Source organism: Astatotilapia calliptera, chromosome 3 (assembly GCF_964374335.1).
Source record: "Astatotilapia calliptera chromosome 3, fAstCal68.1, whole genome shotgun sequence".
NCBI lineage: Eukaryota > Metazoa > Chordata > Actinopteri > Cichliformes > Cichlidae > Astatotilapia > Astatotilapia calliptera.
This window is the reverse complement of record NC_137424.1, coordinates 2,780,299-2,804,942: the sequence shown is the minus strand read 5'-3', so window position 1 is coordinate 2,804,942 and position 24,644 is coordinate 2,780,299. Positions and strand designations below refer to the sequence as shown.

Genomic DNA, 24,644 nt, shown 5'->3' with positions numbered 1-24,644 from the left:
ATCCTCTTCATGTTTCCCGAGCCTCAGCAGTGGAAGCTGCCATGGATAGAAAGACTATGACTCATCTTAAATCTCAAATCTTTGTCTCCAAAGAGCTGCTGATGTGTCCGATATGATCCACAAGCTTAAACTAGGATTATAAGTGTGTGCAGTGATGTGTGTGAAACCTCTGAGGACTCACACGTGTGTGCTTCAGCCCACACACATATGAAGCACTGCGACCTCACACAGAAGTGTTTTACACATCCAACCTGAATCCTGATCATTTCTACAGTTTATTAAGTTCAGCTTCACCTGAACATCAGTGATGAAGCTGCTCTGACTCCATCACAGCTCACAGCTGTTGGAATGAGTCAAACAATGAAGAAGGTTCAGAAACAGCTGATGATTTTACAGAAACATGATGCAAACATGAGAATGGACACATGATTTTTTATTAACAGACACCGTTTATGTTTCACTGTGCATGACGTCATCAACACTGACACCAGGGGGCGCTCATCACCAGCCTGAGGAAGTGTGATAATGGGGGGAGACGCAGTGTTGTGTGTACTGCAGTCGGACAGAAGGAAAAACTTCCTCCTGAAAACATTTTCATCCTTCCCAAAAGTGTTTGAGTCAAATGTTACAAATATATAAATGCAATAAAACACAGGGTCTTACATAAAATTAGTGATGCAGTTGTGCACTGAGCACCTTTCCAATGTTCCTTCCTCAGATGAGTCCAGCTGCTGAACACATGAACATCTGTATGTAAATGTAGCCGAGAACCAACCTGAGCACCGCTGGGAAAATACAAAGGCAACCATCAAAGTGCTGTATTATCTTATTTATTCTGAATGTTGACTTAGATCCACACCACGATTTATGAAACTATAGAACTAAAATAACAACAATCGTCTGCTTCTTTAAAATTTCTTTCATTACATCAAACCAGTGAAAACTGAAAAAAACAAAGAGCTGTTAGCATGTTCAGACCAACTTTGAGACAGAGACTGTAAAGTTCTGCACTTTAAATCCTGCCTGTGTTCCTGCAAATGATTCACACTGAAAGTATCTTAGTTTAGTATTGAGTGAGCCACAAAGCAGCCTGATAGCTTTAAAACAGTAAAAGTAAATGAAATTGACAGTTTCAGTGTAGCTGGATCTATTATTGGGGGGTCATGACCCCCATAACCCTGCCTGGTCCTGAGGTCAAATCCACCATCTTTGTTTCAGAGCTTCATGTTCTCCCATGTTTGTGTGCGTCCTCTCCGGTACTCCGGCTTCCTCCCACAGTCCAAACACATGCAGTTAGTGGGGTCAGGTTAGCTGTGAGTGGTTGTGTCTCTGTGTTATTCCACCTTAATCAATGACTTCCTGTTAGCATGAAGTGCTTCTGTAGGACTGATGTCATTTTCATGGTTGGATCATTTAAATGAAGCTGGACTCAGATGCAGTAAATAAGCTGATTGATCATTAATGAATAAAGCTGGTCAAACACATCACGTGGACACATGTGATTGTGTGTTGTAGTATTGATCCCAATGCTGGTATCAGTCCTGGATCAATAACACTGGATGGATGCGTTCAGCATGGAGCCCCTGAGCTGTGTTACAGACAAACATGGAAACTGACAGGTCTGTGTCATTCACAGTCTGTAACACTTCTAAACAACAGAGGCTGACCCAAGTGCCTCAGAGCCAGGCACGCTCACATCACAGCTCTCTAAATAAGCCAGTTTCAAAATAAGAGCTGAAAGCTGTGTTTGCTTGTGTTAGCTTATTATTGTGGAGACTAACATTCAGTGATCATGTGTTCAGACTCATAATGATTACTCTCAGAAATCCTGATCTTTGTATTTACTGTGTGTTGGATCAATAACTGAGATCCATGGTATCACACAGCTGTGCTGCTGCTGATGTCAGCACATCTGGAACAATACGAGGTATCTGCTACCAGACTGAGCAGGACGTGAGACCTGTGGACTGTTTAAAGCTGTCCCTCCACAGCTCACTCAGACCTGATCCACACCTCAGTGATATTCTCTGACTTCCTCAGTAGAGACAGAAACCATTCAGATCTGGGACCATCAGCTGACTGATGATGTCACACAGACTGTGTTTTTCAGGAACAGTGATTCTGATGTGAGCCTGCTAGCTGACAGCAGACCTGATGAAAGCACATGTTCACATCTGTGAGGACAGACTGGACTCTTTGACTGCACCTTGGTTCTCCTCAGAGGTCTGTACAGGAGCATGTCCACCCCCACTGAAGATCTCAGTCACTGTGAAACATAGAAAGCTGCTTGTGTGGCCTCTGCCTCACATGTAGATACAGCTACAGGTTTCTCTGTCAGTCAGACTGAAACAGTGTCCTGATGCTGCATCATTCAGCTCTGTGCCCCAGTCAGCATCACTGGGAGCTACCAGTGTTTCTGCCCTTTTCCTGTAACACTACACTCAGCACAGGCTCAGCTGGTATCCAGTGTTGGACTTTGGCTTCAGCTGCTGTGATAGATCCTCTAACATAGATCAGCTCTGCTACATGTTGTTAGATAAGTGCAGCTGCTGTCATGTCCTGATGTTTCTCTGGCTCAGCAGCTTCTCCATCAGAGGTTCACATGGAGCTGATCCAGTATCTCCAGTAACTGTGTTCTGTGCCTCACTGGTTCATCCTTCTGTCTGTGTGACGTCAGTCAGATGTTGAAGTTCAACTCTGTAATCTTCACTGTGTCACAGAGTTCAGTGAGTCCCGTTATTCACAGTATCAATCAGATCATCAGAGAACAGCTGATCAGCAATCAGTGGTGCCAACAGCGCCTCCTGTGGTGAGAGGATGCAATAATGCAATGTAGCATTTTTCCACTCAACACTTGCAGTCATGGAAACTGTCTGTTGGATCTGTGTGACGTTGCTTTCTTGGTTAGAGTTCCTCACAAATGTCCAGATGATTCTTCTAATGAGGCGTCGACCATGTTTGCAGCTCTTTGGAAGAAAACGTCGCCCTTTGCCATCCTTACTTTTCTTTGACTTCTTCAAATGCAGCTGAACTCCAGCTGGTATTTTCTTGGACTTTGCAGCTGTTTCTGGTCATCAGTTCATTCCTGCAAACCTCTGAAGCTGAACAACAATGATGCTGCATTGCTGGCTGATCCCAAAAGGTTGATTCTGTTCATCTGGACGTTTTCAGAAACGTTTGCTCACTGATCAGGTGACTTCTTCAGTCTCAGCTGACTGCAGCTTTACAAGCTTACAAACAGCACATTTGCACAATGACTGAAAGCAGCAGCACCTGATATATATGATACTAATATAATACATATACATATATAATCCATACTAATGATGAAGGAACTGAGCTCACAGTCCATTGTTCATTCAGTGAACTACTCAGTTTATTTTGGGCCTCAGAAATGCTCACTCTGTTAGTACATCACTGTCAGCAATAGACTCATTCTGCTGTGTGGACAGGAACACATGTGACATCACTTCCTGTTTGTTTGACTGAAGAGGAAGAAGTTTACAAGGAATCATTTAGAAGAGTTTCAAACATCAACTGATTGAATCCATGAATCTGAAAACGTGTTTGTGAGTGAAAGAGACAGACATGTACAGACTGAACTATCTGTTCAACAGTCAGTGTTTCTGTAACAGGAGACACTCTTTACACTCCACTCAGCACAGGGACACTGAGGCACCACGAGACCAGACTCTAAACCCAGGATAAAGAGTTTGAGTGAATGTGGTGTTGAAGGTGTGGAGGTGGATCAGAGTGTCAGAGGAGACTCTGTAGAAGGACAGAGTGCCAGCAGGACAGTCCACATACACTGCTGCTCTGTCAGAGACAGAGGAGGAGGAGGAGGAGGAGGAGGAGATGGATGTTGATCTGTTATTGTGCCTGACATAACGAGGACCATCATCAGAGCAGATCAGACTCCAGGACTGATCATTGTATCCAAACAAACAGTCTCTGCCTCTTTTCCTTCTGATGCTTCTGTAACTCACTGATATATAAACGTCTCCTCTCCACTCGACCTCCCAGTAACAGCGACCAGTCAGACCATTTCTACACAGCAGCTGATGAACATCAAATCTGTCTGGATGATCAGGATATGACTGAACCTCCTCCACACGTGTCACCTTCCTGTTGTTGTCAGACAGTTGGAGCTTTGTGTTCACTGTGTTTGTGTCAATTGTGAGTTGACAGGAATCTGATGGAGAGAACAAACACAATCCAGCTGCAGTTATTGATCCATCATCTGTTCATTGATTGACACTTTGATGATGACTCCTGACATGATGAAGATGGTTGAATGTGTGCTGCTTTGTTTTCATGAATCCCATTAAAAACACACTTACACTTCCTCAGACCTGGTCTCAACCATCGGACTCCAGCAGGCTCCACCCTGAAAGGAGGAGGGGGGTCAGAGCAGCACAGTCAGCATGCACACATGGACATTACATGGCTCTCACACACACACTGTTACACACTGAGCTCAAAGTTTAAATATGACAGTAAATACTAAATATTAAACATTATTGTGCAGCACGTAAGATCAACAGAACACAGTGTGCTTTGAAGTAGGAGCCAAAAAGGGTGTAGTTTTTGGGTGTGATCACCCGTGTGTACACCTGTGAGCATGGACGCGCTTGTTTTTTTAAAAGGTTCCTTCATGTAATGATCTGCTAGAGGGTGTGGGGGGGCCACAGCCCCGTCCTCCAGGGCATGAAGCAGGTATGGAGGAGATCAAAACTCCAGACATCCAGAGGCCCCCAGAACACAAGAGACCAAGGAAGACCCACAGAGGGGCAGCCGCGCCCAGATGAGGGCTCATTCAGCAGCTGCGGAGCAGAAGCCAGGGGGGTTGCAGTGACGCTCCCGTGAGCTCCGCCGGCAGCCAGCTGTGCCTGAGTGACCGAGCCCCAGGCCGAGAGGCTCCGATAAGCGGCCGCCAAAGAGTGAGCCGGCGTGTACCTGGACGCCCATCCCCAGACACAAAGAACCACCAACGCACCGATGTCTGAGGGAGTCCGCCACTGGCAGGGGAAGTGGTGGTGGGGGGAGATAGGCCTCCAAACCTTGGAGGGCCTGAGATGTCAAATCAAATTCAATTCAAATTTTATTTGTCACGTACACAGTCATACACAGTACGATATGTAGTGAAATGCTTGGACAACTGCTCGTGACCTAAAGAAAACAAAAAAGGAAAAGGCTATGAATAAGACAGGAAATAAATATGAAAAATTAAATAGGGTAAATTTAACTAGGAAGGAATAAAATATAAATTAAGGTTAAAAATGAAATAACTGTACAACACACTGGGAAAGAATAAGATAAAATATATAAATTAAATTAAAAATAAAATAACTGTACAACAAATACACAATATAGAACTATATAAGAATGTATGAACAAAATACACAAGAGTATAAATAAATATATACACAATAACAGCAGCAGTGATTTAAGTGATGAAGTGAAAACAATGTTCAGAATGTCCAGTGTGTGTGTAAGAACTATATGTGTGGGTCAGTACTGTGTGGTGGTGTGCTTGTGATTGAGAGACCGTATCGCCTGCGGGAAGAAGCTCCTCCTCAGTCTCTCTGTGTTGGTCTTCAGGGAGCGGAATTGCTTTCCTGACCTCAGCAGAGAGAACAGTCTGTTGTTGGGATGGCTGAGGTCCTTCACGATCTTCCTGGCCTTGGTCCAGCACCGCCTGCTGTAGATTGAGTGCAGGTCAGGGAGCTCGGAGCGGATGGTGAGCTCAGCTGATCGCACAACCCTCTGTAGAGCTCGTCTGTCCTGCATGGTGCTGTTCCCGAACCAGGTTAAGATGTTTCCCGTCAGGATGCTCTCTATGGTGCATGAGTAAAAGTTCCTGAGCACCTTGGAGGGCAGTTGGAAGTCTCTCAAGCGTCTGAGGTGGTAGAGACGCTGACGGGCCTTTTCACCACGGAGTTGATGTGACAGGACCATGACAGGCCCTGCGTGATGTGAACTCCGAGGTATTTGAAGCTGTTCACTCTCTCCACTGGGCACTCGTTGATGACGGGGGTCTGGTAGTTCCTCTCCTGCTTAGTGCTGAAGTCCACTATCAGCTCCTTTGTCTTACTGACGTTTAGAAGGAGGTTGTTCCTCTGGCACCAGTTCTCCAGATTCCTAATCTCCTTCAGGTAGGCCGTCTCATTGTTATCAGAGATCAGGCCCACCACGACGGTGTCGTCAGAAAACTTGATGATGGTGGTGGAGCTGGTAGTGGCCACACAGTCATATGTGTACAGAGAGTACAGCAGGGGGCTCAGAACACACCCCTGGGGGGCTCCAGTGCTGAGAGTGGTGGAGGCTGAGACATGTCCGCCCATCCTTACTGCCTGTGGTCTGCCAGTTAGGAAGTTGGAGATCCACTGACACATAGATGAGCTGAGTCCCAGATGCTCCAGCTTGGTGGTGAGTGTGGAGGGAATTATGGTGTTAAATGCAGAGCTGTAGTCTATGAAGAGCATTTTAACATAATTCCCCCTTCTAATGTCCAAGTGAGTGAGTGATGTGTGGAGGAGTTGAGAGATGGCATCGTCTGTGGAACGATTTGGACGGTAAGCGAACTGTAGTGGGTCCAGTGTGTCTGGTAGTGAGGAAATGATGAAGTCTCTGACCAGGCGTTCAAAACACTTCATCACTACTGAGGTGAGGGCTACAGGGCGATAGTCATTGAGAGAAGCAGGGTGGGGTTTCTTCGGGACAGGAACAATGATGGACTCTTTGAAGCATGTGGGGATCACTGACTGAGATAAAGAGATGTTGAATATCTCAGTGAACACAGGAGCTAGCTGGTATGCGCAGTCTCTTAGGATACGACCTGGGATGCCATTTGGTCCTGCTGCTTTCCTGGTGTTCACTCTCTTGAAGGCTCTCCTTACTTCATGTTCGGAGATGACGAGCACGTTTCCGGTGCTGGCAGTATCTTCCTGTCTGCAGCCGTTAGCGCCGCTAGCACTAGCATCGTTGGAGTCCTTAGCTGCAGCCTCGAAGCGAGCATAGAAAGTGTTCAGCTCGTCTGCCAGAGTCACGGCCGCGTTCGTCATACCGGTTGTTGGTGCTTTATAGTCCGTTATTGTCCTTAGTCCCCGCCACAGGCTCCTAGAGTCACTCTGTTGGAGTTGTGACTCTAGTTTCCTCCCGTAGCGCTGCTTCGCCTCTTTCACCGCCCTCCGCACGTTATATGACGCGGCTTTGTACGGGTCCATGTCCACCGTCGTGAGTCCCGTGTTGTAGGCAGCGGTGCGGGATCTCAGAGCGTCGCGGATGGTTTTATCCAGCCATGGCTTCTGGTTGGGAAACGTTGTGATAGTCTTTGTCTCCACGGTATCATCCGCTAGTTTCCCGATGAATCCCACAACCGCTTCCGTAAACACGTTGACATCATCATCGGAGCTGTTTCTGAACATGCCCCAGTCTGCGTCATCGAGTGCGTCCTGTAACGCGGCCACTGATTGATCCGTCCAGCACGCGACCTTCCTCTGAACCGGAACTTCCTGTTTCAGCCTTTGTTTGTATTTTGGCATGAGGAAGATGGCGGCGTGATCAGATTTGCCAAACGGAGGGCGGGATTGTGCCTTGTAGCCGTCCTTGACCGTAGTGTAGCAGTGGTCCAGTGTCCTTTCACCTCTGGTGGGGCAGGTGATGTGTTGATAAAAGTTTGGCGCTGCGTGTTTGAGGTTGTCCCCAGAGAGGTGGCGTCTGACACCCAACCTGACATATAGACACAGACATACAGGCACACACAGATACAAACATACATTCCCACCCTCATGCTCTCATATGCATTTACTCCACACTCAACCAACGTGGAGACAGACATAAAGAGCCGCTGTACACACGATCACACTCCCAAAGCGTACTCTACGAACTGGGTCTAGGTACCCTTGCCCCTGGAGGGGGGAACCGCACCCAGACCCAGGTGGTGTTACCCTTTTCCCTGCGGTGGGGAGAGGCAGACCGCCCCGACTCTGCAGCAGCAGGGAGGCCCCACACTCCAGACCGCAGTCGGACGGCCAACTCCTCCTCCTAGCCCCCCCGCTCCAGCAGGCCGCAGAGAATGGGGGTGAGAGAAGACTCCAAACCTCCCTCCACCCGCTCATTGTAGTGGTGATGCATGTGTGTTCTAAGGTGCATTTAAAACCCAGGAGGGCATGGAGCTACCTGCCAGAGAGCAGCAGGTAAGCGCATAGTCCCTCCTGCTAGCCCTCAATGTCTACGTGTATTTAAAATTGAGAGGTGGGCAACGACGCCAGGGGTGAGGTGTACACCCTGATGGTAACTTGGATTCCATGTATCGTGCCCACCCCCAAGTTCCTATATGTATGTGTAATGACAGTGTGAGTAATGTGAATGTCTAAGTTGTGGGATAAAATTGAGGCAGAGGCAGCCAGAAGGGGACGGGGGACGGGGGGACGGGGGGGGGGGGGGGGGGCAGCCTCCTCTGCACCCTGGTGGCATACCCCTACTCCAAGGCCCTGCATGTGTGGGTGGTTGTGGTGGAGAGGGAAGAGGGAGGCACCTGGAGATGGGGAGGGAAGGAAGGGAGGGGCAAGTGACCCCTCCCTGGGGCCAGCTCCCCCGCACTAATGCGGGGCAGCTGGCACCCCCATACTCCGCGACCCGCCAGGGAAAGGGGGCCCAGGCCCATCAAGACCGGGGCCCAGTGCAGCAGCACCTCCCGGCCCCACAGAGCCCGGGACAGTCCACCCAACCCCACCACAGAGAAAACTGCACCCACCCCACCATCCACTCATCTTCCAGACTACATAAGACAATAAACACCCAGGCTGAGATCTTCCTCCACCTCTCCTATATCTCCCCTTCCTGCAGAGAGAGTTCCTGAAGAGAGGAAAGCTCCTGCATGATGTGTCAATCTCCCCCACCAGTTGAAGAGCCCCCCAGGTGGCTCGATGCACCGGCGGCACCCTGCGCCAGGGCTGGGCCCCCATGCACCCGCCCGCCCACAACCTCGGCAACACACCAACCAGGACCCAAGCCCCCGAGGCCCGGCCAGGGCCCCAGCCCAGAGAAGGAGCGCCCCCAGAACCTCACGCCCATCCCGGACCCACCCAGGGGCAGCCAGGCTACCAGGTCAGTAACCCACGTCCGTCAGCACAGACCCTTCCCTAGCCCCGCTGCACGCAGCCACGAGGAAACAGTCACCTGAGAGCCAACAGAGCATCCCTGCACTTTCTACCATCTGCAAACGCCACGGTGTTCGTGTCATCATGAAAGACATGAACATCAAGCGTAAAAACAAAGGAGACTGCTACCGGCTTTTTATCTGCCGATCGCCGTGCTACGGTTGCAAGAAAAAGAAGCAAAAATGACGTTCTCTACGCGTTGAGACGTTCCCCGTCCGTTGGCTAAACGCTTGATTGAAACTTCAGTGTGACAGTGACACCAAGTAGAATTATAAATGTTACATAGGCCCAAACATGTCTTTTTCAAAGCCTGCGGTGAAGAGAAAGAATAGGAAGGCGTGGAGGAGGCCATTGCTCTGCACTGCATCATTCATCAGCAGGTCCTTTGCAGCAAATGCCTGAAGTTTGACAATGTGATGTCTATTGTTGTGAAATGCATCAACCAAATCTGATCCAGGGGCTTAAAGCACCGAAGGTTCTGTGCTTTTTTAGAGGAAATGGAGTCAGAATATGGGGATGTGCTCGACTTCACTGAGGTACGTTGGCTCAGCAGGGGAAATGTATTAAAGAGACTTTTTGAGTTGAGAGCAGAAGTGAAGCCTTCATGGAGAAGGATGGAGTTAGTGTTCCTGTGCTAACTGATCCCGAATGGCTCATGGACTTAGCTTTTCTTGTTGATATGACACATGAGCTTAATGTACTGAACAAGACGTTACAAGGCCAGGGGCAACTTGTCAGTGCTGCCTATGACAACGTGAGACCATTCTCCACAAAACTTGCCCTCTGGAAAGCTCAGCTCTCTCAGACAAACCTTTGCCATTTCCCAGCATGCAAGGCACTCGTGGATGCAGGCACACCATTCAGTGCTGACAAGTATGTTGATGTCATTTTGGGGCTACAGGAGGAATTTGATCACAGCTTTGCTGACTTCAAGACACACAGAGCCACCTTTCACATTTTTGCGGACCCCTTCTCCTTTGATGTGCAAGGTGCCCCTTCTGTGCTTCAAATGGAGCTCATTGAGCTGCAGTGCAACTCTGAACTCAAAGCAAAGTTCAGGGAGGTGAGTGGAAAAGCAGACAAGCTTGGACAATTTTTGAGAGGATTGAGCCCTAGTTTCCCTTGGCTTTCCCGAATGTTCAAGCGGACCATGTGCCTTTTTGGTAGCACATACTTGTGCCAAAAGCTCTTCTCCACTTTGAACTTCAATAAGTCCAAGTACAGGTCCAGACTTACGGATGATCATCTTCAAGACATACTGAGGGTCGCAACTGCTTCCTCCCTCAGGCCAAATCTGGCTCGGCTATGCGAGAGGAAACGCTGCCAGGTCTCGAGCAGCAAGGAGTAGGCAAGAGAAGCCATGTTCAGAAGAACAGTTCATTTTCTACAGTGTTCCATTCATGTTCAGAAGAAGGTTATAGAACTGTTAATACAGACATTTCAATCTAAATACAGCAGATATAGAAGACTGAGAAAAACACACAAGTTCACTGACTAAAAATATCTTATTATTGTTTTATTTATGTATTACAGATTGATTTATTTTCTTATTAATTCTTAATTTGTTCATTTATTTTTCATATTTTGTGTTAAAAAATAAAAATAAAGAGATTTGAGAAGATTGGAATTTTTTAACCATGCCTTTCTTGTGGAAAACCTAATGCGGCCCAGCCTCACCCAGACTCTGCCTGCAGCGGCCCCCAGCTAAATTGAGTTTGAGACCCCTGTCCTATACCATAAATCAGTAAGAGAGGGTACGACCTCTCTCATGGCCCCAAGTGGTGTGTGTATGCCAGAGCACTCTGGAAGGCACGCAGAGTCTTTACAGACTACTAAGGATCAAACCTCTATCATCATGCAATCGATTATACAACTCTAAGCATATATGAGTAAATATTTCTAAGCATAAATGACAATCAACAATATAAACCTTACAGCTGGTTTTAATAACAGAATTTATTTGTTTCTCAAATGAGAAAGAGCTATCGAGAAACACTCCTAAATCTTTAATTCTTAACTTTTCCAGTGGGCCAAGGTCAACATTATCTGCTAATGCTAAATAGGCTGCCGTTATTAACTAATGCTCATTTGATGTGAATTAGCATTATGCAAAATGCTAACACTTACTTTTTAATAATGTGAGTAGCTAATGCTAACACTATTTCCCTTAACTTTATAACAATGTGAACGGCTAATGCTAACACTCTTTTCCCTAGCATTACAACAATCTGAGCTGCTAATGCTAAGTAGGCCGCCATTAGCACCTACGTCTAATTTAAGGCAAAATACGCATTAGAACCTAATGCTCATATCTTTTTCCTTTGCTTTATAACAATGTGAGCAGCTACTGCTAAATATTATTAGCTAATAACAACAGTCTAATTAAATGCGAGTTAGCATCATTTGAGTTATAACGATGTGAGGAGTTAATGCCAAGTATGCTTCCATTAGCGGCTAATTCCAATTAGGGGTGAATAATTATTACCAGCTAATGCTAATATCCTTTTCTCTTCCCTTTTAACAATGTGAGCAGCTAGTGCTAGGTAGGCTGATGCTAGCAGCTAATGCTAAAGCTAAAGCTAATTTGATGTGAATTAGCATTACATTAGTGAGGAGTTAATGCTAAGTAGACTGCCATTAGCAGGTAATGCTAATTTTAGGCGAATAAGCATTAGGTACTAATGCTAATACCATATTCTCTTGATTTCTAACAATGTGAGTAACTAATGCTAAGTAGGATGCCGTTATTAGCTAATGCTAATTTATCCGCTAATGCAAACAATGTTTTTTCTTACATTTTAACAATGTGATATGTGTTACCATTAATAACTATTGCTAATTTGATGTGAATTAGCATTATCAAATAATGCTAACACTTTTCCCTTCCCTTTTAGTAATGTGAGCAGCTAGTGCTAAGTAGGCTGATGTTAGCAGCTAATGCTAATTTGATGTGAATTAGCATTGTATTAGTGAGGAGATAATATTAAGTAGATTGCCTGTACTGTTGCACCCAATGTGACCCAGTGTCCTATATTGAGATTCACAGCCAGCTAAACTCTCTCTTGCATCACTTCCTCCAAGGAACAGGCACGTGTTGTATTTGGACAGGATTTAATGCAAAAAAGTGTGAAACTGAAATGATACAGAATGCAGAAATGTCACATAAACATTAGCTTGGGTTGAACTTAAGTGGACATATAAAACACATCAAAAGTTTCCAAATCACTTCAATAATGTCATATACCCTCTCTTAAAGGTAAACACAATTAAGAAACTTACTCATATTGCCACTCAAAGGGATTTAACGGAGTGGATGGCTTTGGATCGGAGGAAAACACACCATGTCTTGCTTCACTCATGAGCAAACACTTCCTATCACACTTCTTTTAGTGACTAATTGGCTCAACATAGCAAACTGTGCAAACCTGCGCCCCCTATAGGCCTGGAGAAATAACATACAAACAGTTCCAGTACACTCCCCGCCTGGCATTATTTTAAGATTGCCACTAGACCCTATTTACACATGAGACCAATCTCTCAGAAGAAGGATACAGTCCGAAATGGGTCTACAGAATGTCTTTGCAATCTTGTCGCGTGTCACCTTCACTTCCATCTTTCTGACAACTCCATCTCTGCTTGGAAGTGTCTTCACGATGACACCCATAGGCCACTCATTTCTTTTTAGTAGCTTGTCCTTCAGAAGAACAACGTCTCCTTCCTTCAAGTTTGGTTTGCTGCGCTGCCATTTCTGACGACCTTGGAGCATGTGGAGGTACTCCCTCTGCCACCTGGCCCAGAATGTGTCGGCAAGGGCTTGAACTCTCTTCCACTGCCGTGTATATATGTCGGCCTTGGTGAATTCCCCAGGTGGAGTTGGAATCGGATCGAACTTCTGGGTGAGCAGAGCTGAGGGGGTCAGGATTAAGGGAGCGTCTGGATCCGAGGAAACGGGTACAAGTGGCCTTGCGTTGATAATAGCCGTGACTTCCGCCATTAACGTTGTCAGGACCTCGTGAGTTAGAGTAGGGTTTCCTGTTTGTAGGAGCATTGAGTCCAGGATGCGTCGTGAGATGCCTATCATACGCTCCCAGGCACCACCCATGTGAGATGAGTGAGGAGCATTAAACACCCAGGAACACCTCTGCTTGCGTAGGTAGTCATCCACACTTGTATCACCAGGTTTTGGGGAATGCAACTTTAGGTCCTTGGAGGCACCAATGAAATTGGTTCCGCAATCTGACCTCAACTGTTTGGCAGGGCCTCTGATCGCAAAGAACCTGCGAAGAGCATTGATGAAACTGGAAGAGCTGAGAGTTTCAATCACTTCAATATGAACAGCCCGTGTAGACATGCAAGTGAACAAGACTGCCCATCTCTTACTGTTTGCATGACCACCTTTGGTGCAGCGTGTTGAAACCTCCCACGGTCCAAATACATCGAGGCCAACATAAGAGAATGGGGGGTCCGTCTGAAGGCGTTCGGCAGGTAAGTTAGACATGATTTGCTGCTCTGTTCTACCTCGAAGCTTTCTGCAGGTGACACATTTGTGGATTACACTGCTGATAGACCTCTTAGAACCAACTACCCATAAGCCACTTGCTCTCACAGCCCCCTCAGTGAAGTGTCTTCCTTGGTGCTGGGTGGCTTCATGGTGATGTCGAATGAGCAGTGTTGCAATGTGATGCTTCCCTGGTATCAGAAGAGGGTTAGCCTGATGACTCGGCAAGCCAGACTCTGCAAGTCGACCTCCTACTCGCAATAAGTTTTTGCCATCGACGATGGGATGAAGTTTGTGAAGAGCACTGTTGCGAGGTAAGTCTCGTTTCGCCATGATGCATTTTATTTCTTCTGCATAGGCTTCACGCTGGACACACCTGATGATTGTGTGTTCTGCTTCATATAACGCTTCATCTGTGAGACTAGCCTTACAAAGATGCCAGCCGCTACAGGCACCACCATCTTTAGACTTGAAACTGTGGGAGATGTGGCGAAGGTAGGCCACCGCTTGGACAAGGGAAGTCCATTTTGAGAATCTTTCAAAGCGTGATGAACCCAAGGCACCTGGAGCAGTTGTGGTCACAAGCACATTGACGTTACGTCGAATTTCAATGTCCGACTCTGGATCGACGAGTTCAAATGGACCCTTTTCCGGGGAGAGAGTCTCGTGGTTGAGAAGAAATGCTGGGCCGTACAACCATGAAGTACCAGAGAGTTTGTCTGCTGGTACAGACCGAGAGCCATGATCGGCAGGATTGTGCTCTGATGGGACGTATCTCCATTGATCTGGTAGGGAAGACTGCTTGATTCTCTGTACACGATTGTTCACATATACATGGAATCTTCTGTTTTGATTGTTAATGTATCCTAACACCACTTTACTGTCAGTGTAGAATGTTGTCTTGTCAATCTTTACGTTTAGTTCTACTGTGAGAAGCTCTGACATCTCCACAGCAAGCACTGCAGCGCACAGCTCTAATCGAGGAATGGTCGGTTCTGGTACAGGAGCTAGTTTGGCCTTACCCATAACGAATCCGACCTCACTGTGCCTATCTTCATGTGTGACCTTCAGGTAAGCTACCGCAGCGATGGCTTTCACTGAAGCGTCTGAGAAAACACAAAGTTCGATGAATGTGGCTTTTGAGATGGAGAACGTGACGTAGGGGCGGGGAATGTGCAGGTTTGTGAGACTTCGTAGCGAGTCATGCCACCTTCTCCAGCCGTCGTACATGTCTTGGGGTAAGGAACTGTCCCACTCAAGGTTGCCGCTGGAGAGCTCTCTGAGAAGAAGTCTGCCTTTGATGGTTACAGGTGCAAGCAAACCAAGAGGGTCAAACAAGCTGTTCACTGTTGAGAGTACGCCCCGGCGAGTGAAGGGTTTTTGCTCTTGTAGAACGTGGAATGTGAACGTGTCTGTTGTGGGGTTCCAACTTACCCCCAAGCTGCGCTGGACTGGAAGCTCATCTGTTGTTAAATCGAGATCTTTGATATCTTTGGCCCTATCCTCAGGGGGGAATGCACTCACCACTTCCACTTTATTGGAAGCAATCTTGTGGAGACGTAGATTTGAGAGGGCAAGCATTTTCTGAGTTCTCTGTAGGACATCAACAGCCTCAGCTGCAGTTGGGAAAGACTTTAATGCGTCATCGACATAGAAGTTGTGCTCTACGAAGTCTCGGGCATCAGTTCCATACTCGCTTTCTGCTTCCCTTGCTGCCAGTCTCAGCCCGTAAATTGCCACTGCAGGGGAAGGACTGTTGCCAAAGACATGCACCCTCATTCTGTAGTCTACTACGTCTTTGCCAAGGTCGTTGTCTTTGTACCAAAGAAAGCGAAGGTAGTCTCTGTGGTCTTCTTGGACCACAAAGCAGTAGAACATTTGTTCAATGTCAGCTGTGACTGCGACTGGTTCTTTCCTGAAGCGAAGCAGCACACCCAAAAGTGTGTTGTTCAGGTCCGGGCCAGAAAGCAGCACCTCATTGAGGCACACTCCATCAAACTGTGCACTCGAATCAAACACAACGCGTATCTTCCCTGGCTTTTGGGGATGGTACACACCAAAAATGGGGAGATACCAGTTCTCTTTGTCTCTATTGGGAGGTGGTGCGAGCTCTGCATGTTGGTTATCTAGCATTTTCTGCATGAATTCCACAAAATGTGTTTTCATTTCTGGTTTCTTGTCGAGCGTACGTCGTAACGACATCAGCCGTTGGTAGGCGTAGGACCGGTTATCCGGGAGTTTGCGTCTGGGGGTTCGGAACGGGAGTGGTGCAACCCAGCTGTTTGTATTGTCCTTGAAGAAGCCTGCCATCTTTTTCAAAAAGATTACATCTTCAGCTGAATGAGCAAGGTGGTTGTCGTTGCTGGTGTGACAAAACACAGAGTCTCCCAAATTCTCAGCCGTGGGCTTTTGGTGTGAGAGAGCAGATGGCGGTTGACTGGAGATGGCTTTGGTTTGGCTCAGACTGAAGTCCTCCTTTACACTAAGGTGACTGTCGCAGGGAGTGAGATAGCTTGGGCGCCCATTGTCCAATACATAGGTTTTCAGAACATTCACTTTACTTGGCTTGTGGGCATTACCAAGACACACATCGCCAATGATAACCCAGCCCAGGTCAAGCTTCTGTGCAAATGGGTCATTATCTCTGCCATTGATTTGCTCCCTCACTTTGTGAACTCTCAGAAGGTTGCGTCCTATCAGCAACAGAATGTCTGCACTTGGGTCGAGAGGTGGTATTTGAGCAGCTATTGCTTTCAGGTGCGGGTGGTGTAAAGCAGCTTCTGCAGTTGGCACCTCTTCCCTGTTGTTGGGGATGGCATTGCACTCAATGAGCGCGGGGAGAGGGAAACTCATTTTTCCATCTAATGACTCAACCATGTAGCCACATGCTCTTCTACCAGTCGTGTGTGTTACACCACTACAAGTTTTCAGCATGTATGGTTCAGGTGTGGTTTGTATGTTAAATATGTCAAAAAACTCTGTCTTTGCAAGTGACTGGTTACTTTGATCGTCAATTATTGCATACATCCTTCTGGCGTTGTCTCGCTGACCCTTGGGATAGACTTGCACTAAGCAAACCTTAGAACAGGATCTCCCTGTGATTTTATTTCCACATACCTCTGTGCATGTGGCAGTAACATCCGGGTCTTGTGGATTTGCTTGCTCCCCGCCGTGCACTTCAGGAGATGAAGGAGGTCTGAGCATTTGCAGTGTTGGGGCAGGATGAAGAGCTGCCAGGTGTTTCTCACTATTGCACTCTTCACACTTAATCATGACTGTACAGTCTTTGGCTTGGTGGCCGGTGGAAGCAAGGCAGCGGTAACAAATGCTATTGTCTCTGAGGAACCTCTTCCTCTGCTCAAGCAGCATGGCTCTAAAGCCCCTGCATCTTTTGAGTGGGTGGGGTTTGTGATGTATGGGGCACTGTCTTTCAATGTCTTCGTCTGCTTTTTTTACCTTTGATCCCTCTGATGATATGTCCATCTTGTGCACTGTAACCGATGACCTTTGGTTGTGGTTACTTAACGGTTTTTCTTTTCTGTAGCTGGACATGTGGTTGGCATAGGAAAGAGTCGTGTTGAAAGGTGTGGTAAAGCTTGGATCATTCCTTGCTTTTGCTTGACGTTTCACAAATTCGACAAAGAATGAGAATGGTGGGAAGCTAACATTGTGGTCTTCTTTAAACTTTGACCCTACCATTGTCCACTTCTCTTGAAGATGGAAGGGCAGCTTCTCCACAATTGGATGTACTCCCCTAGCTGTGTCGAGGTAACTTAAACCAGGCAAATAACCATCTAGCTTTACAGCTTGGAGTTCACACAGCAGATCTGATAGGTCGCGAAGCTTGTGTGGTTCTTTACTGGAGAGCTTTGGAAAGTCTCGTATTCGGGCAAACAGGGAGTTTTCTATTGCTTCTGGTGAGCCGTAACATTCCTCTAGTCTCAACCATATCATGTTCAGACCGGCAGGTGGATGCTTTATGTTGACTGCTTTTAATCTCTTGGCGTGTTCAGAAGACTCTGGGCCTAACCACTTAATGAGTAGGTTGATTTCTTCAGTGGCTGTTAGACCAAGGTCCCTAACAGTGCTCTGGAATGTGGCTTTCCAACTAAGGTAATTTTCTGGCTTGTCGTCAAATTTAGACAGCCCTCCAGTTATTAGCTGACTCTTGGCTAAGAATCTGGCGAGGTCGCTTGCTATGGTGTCTGCATTATCATTTGAGCTTAATCCGTGCTGCAGTTGTAATGCATCGTGGAGAGTCTGTGGACTTACATCTCTTTGTAGTCGTCTCTCTGCCCCATCTTGTGGCATGAATGAGTACTGCACTGGCTCTTGTTTGGGACAAAGAGGTGTGTACATTACTGGTTGTTTGGATTGTTCATTCTGATATTTACTGTCATCATGGTGAGATGTAATGTCTGGAACCAGGTCAGTGTGGCTGTGTTTATTTATGTATTCACTCACTTTTTGCTCTGGGGTTACTTGTAGGGGTGACAATGGCCACTCTTCCCCTGATTCAGCTTTGTCAAATTGAGCTGCTGCTGACTCCATTACCTCTGCTTTAGCCAAGGCTGCATCTGCTTCCTTTTGGAGGTTGATTACATCCAGAGTTGCTTCTAGGCGGGCCTTTTCTACTTTAATGTTCATCTCCTTCTCAGCGTAAGCTAATCTGGCTTTTGCTGCTTGAGCTTCTGCTTGTGCCCGCGCTGCTGCCATACTGGCTCGGGTTGATGCTGACGACCTGCTTGAACATGCTGCAGATGATCTAACAGTCAGTTTTCCTGAAGACTTTGAGGACCTTCTTGAGCGAGTGGACCTTGCTTCCTCGTCGTTTTGACCTTCAGCCTCTGATTTCTCCATGTTAGAGTAGAACTGTCACTCGACGTCCCTCGCAGAGCGCTATGATTTCACTGTACTGTTGCACCCAATGTGACCCAGTGTCCTATATTGAGATTCACAGCCAGCTAAACTCTCTCTTGCATCACTTCCTCCAAGGAACAGGCACGTGTTGTATTTGGACAGGATTTAATGCAAAAAAGTGTGAAACTGAAATGATACAGAATACAGAAATGTCACATAAACATTAGCTTGGGTTGAACTTAAGTGGACATATAAAACACATCAAAAGTTTCCAAATCACTTCAATAATGTCATATACCCTCTCTTAAAGGTAAACACAATTAAGAAACTTACTCATATTGCCACTCAAAGGGATTTAACGGAGTGGATGCTTTGGATCGGAGGAAAACACACCATGTCTTGCTTCACTCATGAGCAAACACTTCCTATCACACTTCTTTTAGTGACTAATTGGCTCAACATAGCAAACTGTGCAAACCTGCGCCCCCTATAGGCCTGGAGAAATAACATACAAACAGTTCCAGTACATTGCCATTAGTCGCTAGTGCTAATTTTAGGTAAATAGAAATTGGCAGCTAATGTTAATACCTTAATTTCTTGCCTTATAACAATGTGACCAGCTAATGCTAAGCAGGTGGCGTTATTAGCTAATGTTAATTTGAGGTGAATTAGCATTATCTGCTTATGCTAACAATGTTTGCTTTGTAAGAATGAAAGCAGCTAATGATACGAAGTCTACCGTTATTAACTAATGCTAATTTGATGTGAAGTAGCATTATCTGATAATGGTAACTCTTTTCCCCTGCATTATAACAATGTCAGGAGTTAATGCTAAGTAGGTTGCCATTAGGGGCTAACTCTAATTAGGGGTGAATAATTATTAGCAGCTAATGAAAATACAGTTTTCTCTTTCCTTATAACAGCTTGAGCAGCTAATGCTAATTTTAAGTGAATTAGCATTATATTAGTGAGCAGATAATGCTAAGTAGGCTGCCCTTATTAACTAATACCACGTTGACGTGAATTAGCATTATGCACTACCAGTGTTGGGTAAGTTACTTTAAATTAGTAACTTAGTTACATTGCTAGTTACTTCTATCAAAAGTAACTCAGTTGCTTCAAGTTACTCGTTACTTTCAGAGTAACTAGTTACTAGGGAAAGTAACTTTGGTTTTACTCAGAATTCTCCTGTTAATGTGTTGCTTCCGTAACTGGATACCCAACAAGATTGCCAGTCTTCTAGCTTGCTTACTTGCCACAAGTGCACTGTGCCACCTACCAATAGAAAGGAAAAAAATAATGTGCACATTTCCACGAGAGAAATCCCACGCCTGATTCTATCCTAGCCTGCTTTTTACATCCAACACGAAAACTGCAGTCGTGGTGCTTTCGATTGTACTCAGAACTCGGAAATTCTGCCTTCTGAATAGGAAGATGTAGGTAACACCAGACTGCAGATGGGCTGCATACAGGGCTGGACTGGGACAAAAAAAATCCTCCTGGGCATTTTGACTATGATTTTATGATTTTCCACCATTATAGGAAAAATCATAAAGCCTTTGAATGAAAATAAACGCTGTTGTGACAGTGATGTACACTGTTCTGATGGTATATATGTATCAATCTATCAATTGTTCGTTGTAAGACTCAGATAATTATTTTTTTTTTAAAGTGAGACATTTTAAATGAGAATAAGAAAGTGTTTCCTTGTGCCCCCTCTCCCTGTTAATGCCCTACCTGCCCCCCTGGCAACACTTTGCTAGACCCGCCCCTGCACAGTTACCAGCTGTCAGCTACTTAGAAAAGGATCCTGGTGTTATTTGTCTCTCAGCAACAGTTCATAACTTCAACTCATCCATTGATAGGTTTGTAGCATAAACCTATTCGCTGGAACGTTGAAGGAAATATAATTACACCGCAAAGCAAGACACAAGGTTCTGATTTACTCATGCATGAGGGAGGCCTGACTGAAGCCAAGTGTCGTCCCACCACTTGACCTCCGTCAGAGACTCTCAGCCAGGCTCCCCATAGCACTCCTTTTATTGTGGTTACATGAATATGCATAGGTTCATTGACATATAACATCTTACATAGGTACACATGTGAACAAAGAATACTGTGTGTGTGTGTGTGTGTGTGTGTGTGTGTGTGTGTGTGTGTGTGTGTGTGTGTGTGTGTGTGTGTGTGTGTGGTGTGTGTGTGAGGTCAAGATGTGACCCTGTGAAGACTCCCTAAAGCTAGTGCCAGGATGTCTGAGTCCATCTAACAAAAGGCTCTTATACTTATACAGATATACATGTGCTTGCTATACCATAAATCAACAAGAAAAGATAAACTCTCCTAGGGAGCATGTGATTTATACCAAGGACACTCTAGAGGAATGAATGCTACACAGAGTTAATACAGACCTCCTTTAAGATGAAACATTCTTTCAATCTACAGATGATTACACACTTCTAAGCATATATGAGTAAATATTTCTAAGCATAAATGACAATCAACAATACAAAACCTATCATCCATGTCACCTAAAAGGTAAACCTGTTTCTCCATCACCTGTTCAGCTCTGATGATTCAGTAAGAACATCTCCTGGTTTCATCTTCATGTTTCCCTCTCACCACATATCCAAACCAACATCATGACCAGCAGTTTTACAGCTGTGGCTCCAGCAAACATCAGCTGATACTAGAAATTAATTTTAAATACATTCTAACAACAGCTGATCAAGCTTAAACATGCTGCTGTTGTTTAGCGCGACATCCGCTGGTTTCCTCTTTCTGGCGCAAAGCGGGAGATAAACAAACAAGAGAGATGATCAGCTGATCACTGATCAGTTTCATGATTGAAGTAGAAACAGGAGAGAGAGGGAGAGAGAATGAGAGGAGAAGAGGCAGCTGTGCAGCGTAAACACAGAATAACTCCAGCTTTGTGTCTTTTTCATTGTAGCTGAAGTCCGGGACAAACTGTTCCTTTTCACCTCAAAATGAAACGTGTAATATTTTCTCTGAATACAAGACGATTCCGTTTTTTACGGGACGGTTGGCAACTCTACTAACGAACCTTATGAACAAAATAAAGTTCAACATCAGTAACATCATAGCACCACCCAGCTGTATAGAAACTCCGTCATGCTAGCTAGCACGCAGTACGAAAAAGTCAGCACAAGGAAAATAAACTCCAGCTAAACTTGGTTTATATCTGACCCAGATGGACTGCAGGTCATAACTTCTTACCTGAAGTTCAGTTCACCTGACACTCTCGGACCAGCGGCCGCTTCGGGTCTCTCCTCTTGCCTCCCTTTGCCTTCATCCACCTGCTGGCTTCCACCACTTGCTAATGTTATTGAATCTGTGGAAGCTTTGTCATTATTTACAGTAAGCTTCCATTTCCAAATGTTAGCTGCTCCTGTCTGCCTCTTTGTCACACACACAGACTGAAATGATTCACAGCCTTGTTTCATCCTTCTGTCACTATCACTGTGGACATACAGCATGGGAAACATACACATGGCTGACACTTTATTAGGTACACTGGCATCTATCTCAGGTACACCTGTGACCTAGATGTTCCTGCAAACAGACTCCTTGGAGACCCCCTACATGAATATCCATGTACTATCCAGCTAGGCTAGTGTGTCTGTCCCTGAAAATATTCCTGCATGTGTGATTGTTCATGTCTCATCTGCAGGAAACAAACAGGAAGTGAGTGAAGGACACAGGAAATGTTTCCAGCTCTTCCTCCTCTATCAGACATTCTCCATACCTGAGAGTGTCCAGTCTCCAGCCTGGATCCTTCAGTCCAGCCGACAGCAGCTTCATTCCTGAGTCACCTGGATGATTGTAACTCAGGTCCAGCTCTCTCAGATGGGAGGGGTTGGAGCGCAGAGCTGAGGCCAGAGAAGTACAGCCTTCCTCTGTGATCAGACAGCCTGACAGACTGCAGACACACAAAACAACAATCTATCTGTCAACAATCGTTTTCTCTTTGTCACAATAACATCTATCCATTTACATCCATTCAATGTAACTTTATTTATAAGTGACAATTCCCAACAGACAACAACAGTCATCTGAAGCTGTTTAACAGTGTAAGGTAACAGCCTCCAATATTAGAGAGAAAGCCCCAAACATCAGACAATCCACTGTGAGCAGCACTTGGTGATGGTGGGAAGAAGAGCTCCCTTTGACACAAAGATCCTCCCAGTGAAAACAGGCTCCAGGAGGAGCATCTACCATGACTGGTTGTAGGGTGAGGGGAAAGAGAAGAGATGAGCTCAGAGAGACAAGAACAAAACACAAACTAAGGAGACAGAAGACAAAAGTTAAGGACACGCAGTAGTGACATATAAAAGCATCAGGAGTGAAAAGAGTGGAGAAGAAAGCAGAGCATCATGGGAAGTCCACTAACAGCCTGAGCCAATAGCAGCATAACTAAGGGATGGTTCAGGGTCACCTGATCCAGCTCGAACTATAAGCTTTATCAAAAAGGAGAGTTTGAAGCTGATCTTCAAAGTAGAGAGGGTGTCTGTCTCCTGAACTCTAACTGGGAGCTGCTGCCACACCCAGTCCAACATAGCCAGGCTGTCACGGTCTGCGGAGGCAGACCGTGCGGAAATGTGTGTGGTGGACCCAGGAGCGAACACGAGCGAGGATGCAGGAGTGGAGTTAAACAAAAGCGAGCCTTTTATTCTGGCTGATGAAAGGAACAAAACAGATTGAGGGCAGCATAAGAGTAATAGTTAAACAGAAACCTAAACTGGACATAAACTAAGGCAACGCTATGGCTGGAGATACGGAACACAGGGGGTGGTAACACAGACGACGCGACGCAGACTACATGAAACACAGAGACTAAATACACATGAGGGATGATCAGGGGAAGTGGCCACACATGGGGACGCAGCTGACACACATGAACTTAACGACAGGACAGGAGGAGTGAAACTGAATACACTGACAGTGAATGCAGGCCTTCAAAGTAAAACAGGAAACATGAGACATGAACCGGGGAGACGTAGTACAGGGGGAGGTGACATAACTGACAGCATGAACTTGACAGTACAAGACACACAGACATAAACACACGAAGGGCAAGGGAGACGTAATGCAAGGGTGATATATACAGATGGCTGGACTAACTTAATGAACCGAAACAATCAATAAACATCAAAATAGACTAAACACAAAATACTGGGTCGCACGACCCAGGACCATGACAGTACCCCCCCCCCCCCCCCCCACAAGGGCTGGCTCCCGACAGCCCAAACCCAGGAACCAAAACACAAGCAAAACAGAAAACACCCCACCCAGGGCGGGAGGCGGGGGACCAGGACGGAGGGAACAAAACGAACCAAAAACGAGGAGCACGAGAACAAAATTGAGCCCACAAATACACAAAAGAGTCCAGAACAGGAAGGCGAATGTCCAAAGAGGCCCGAAGGCCAACCCGAGAGGCGACAACACAAAAGTCCAGTCCAACCGTTCCGGAGGCCGGCCACGGGAAAGGTGGCCACGGTGACAGAACAGATCCGGAGGCCGGCCGCGCGGAAGGCAGCGGCGGCGGCGAAGGCGACGACGGAGCAGTTCAGGGGGCCGGCCGCGCGCAAGGCAGCAGCGGCGGCGAAGGCGACGACGGAGCAGTTCAGGAGGCCGGCCGCGCGGAAGGCAGCGGCGGCTCTCCAGTGTCAGGCATACTGGCCGAGGCCCGGTGGGCACGGGACCAGACGAGGCGGGGCCAGACGAAGACTCCGAGGCTGCGGCGGGGCCAGACGAAGACTCCGAGGCTGCGGCGGGGCCAGACGAAGACTCCGAGGCTGCGGCGGGGCCAGACGAAGACTCCGAGGCTGCGGCGGGGCCAGGTGAAGACTCTGAGGCTGCAGCAGACGAAGACTCTGACGAGGCCGGACCAGACGAGGCTGAAGACACGGAGGCCGGAGCTGCAGCAGACGAAGCTGAAGACATGGAGGCTGGAGCTGCAGCAGGCGAAGCACAGGCTGGAGCTGCAGCAGGCGAAGCACAGGCTGGAGCTGCAGCAGGCGAAGCACAGGCTGGAGCTGCAGCAGGCGAAGCACAGGCTGGAGCTGCAGCAGGCAAGGCACAGGCTGGAGCTGCAGCAGGCAAAG

The 24,644-nt window shown here is 46.7% G+C and overlaps 1 protein-coding gene across 1 annotated transcript; it reads right to left on the bottom strand.

Moving 5' to 3' along the window:
* Nucleotides 1-814: 814 nt before the first annotated feature.
* On the bottom strand, nucleotides 815-22,648 carry LOC145423833 (stonustoxin subunit alpha-like). The gene is made up of 3 exons (XM_080296749.1): nucleotides 22,286-22,648; nucleotides 4,341-4,387; nucleotides 815-4,192 (listed from the first exon to the last, which is right to left on the bottom strand). The coding sequence occupies exons 1-3, from the start codon at nucleotides 22,339-22,341 to the stop codon at nucleotides 3,657-3,659; spliced, it is 639 nt and encodes a 212-aa protein (XP_080152875.1). The 5' UTR covers nucleotides 22,342-22,648; the 3' UTR covers nucleotides 815-3,656.
* Between the last annotated feature and the right edge of the window lie 1,996 nt (nucleotides 22,649-24,644).

Excerpts from the sequence above, each read along its gene's own strand:
- LOC145423833 (XM_080296749.1), bottom strand. The coding sequence starts at position 22,341 with ATGAAGCTGCTGTCGGCTGGACTGAAGGATCCAGGCTGGAGACTGGAC. Across the intron at positions 4,388-22,285 it reads TGGAGACTGGACACTCTCAG|GGTGGAGCCTGCTGGAGTCC; the intron begins GTATGGAGAATG and ends TCCTCCTTTCAG. Across the intron at positions 4,193-4,340 it reads GAGACCAGGTCTGAGGAAGT|ATTCCTGTCAACTCACAATT; the intron begins GTAAGTGTGTTT and ends TCTCTCCATCAG.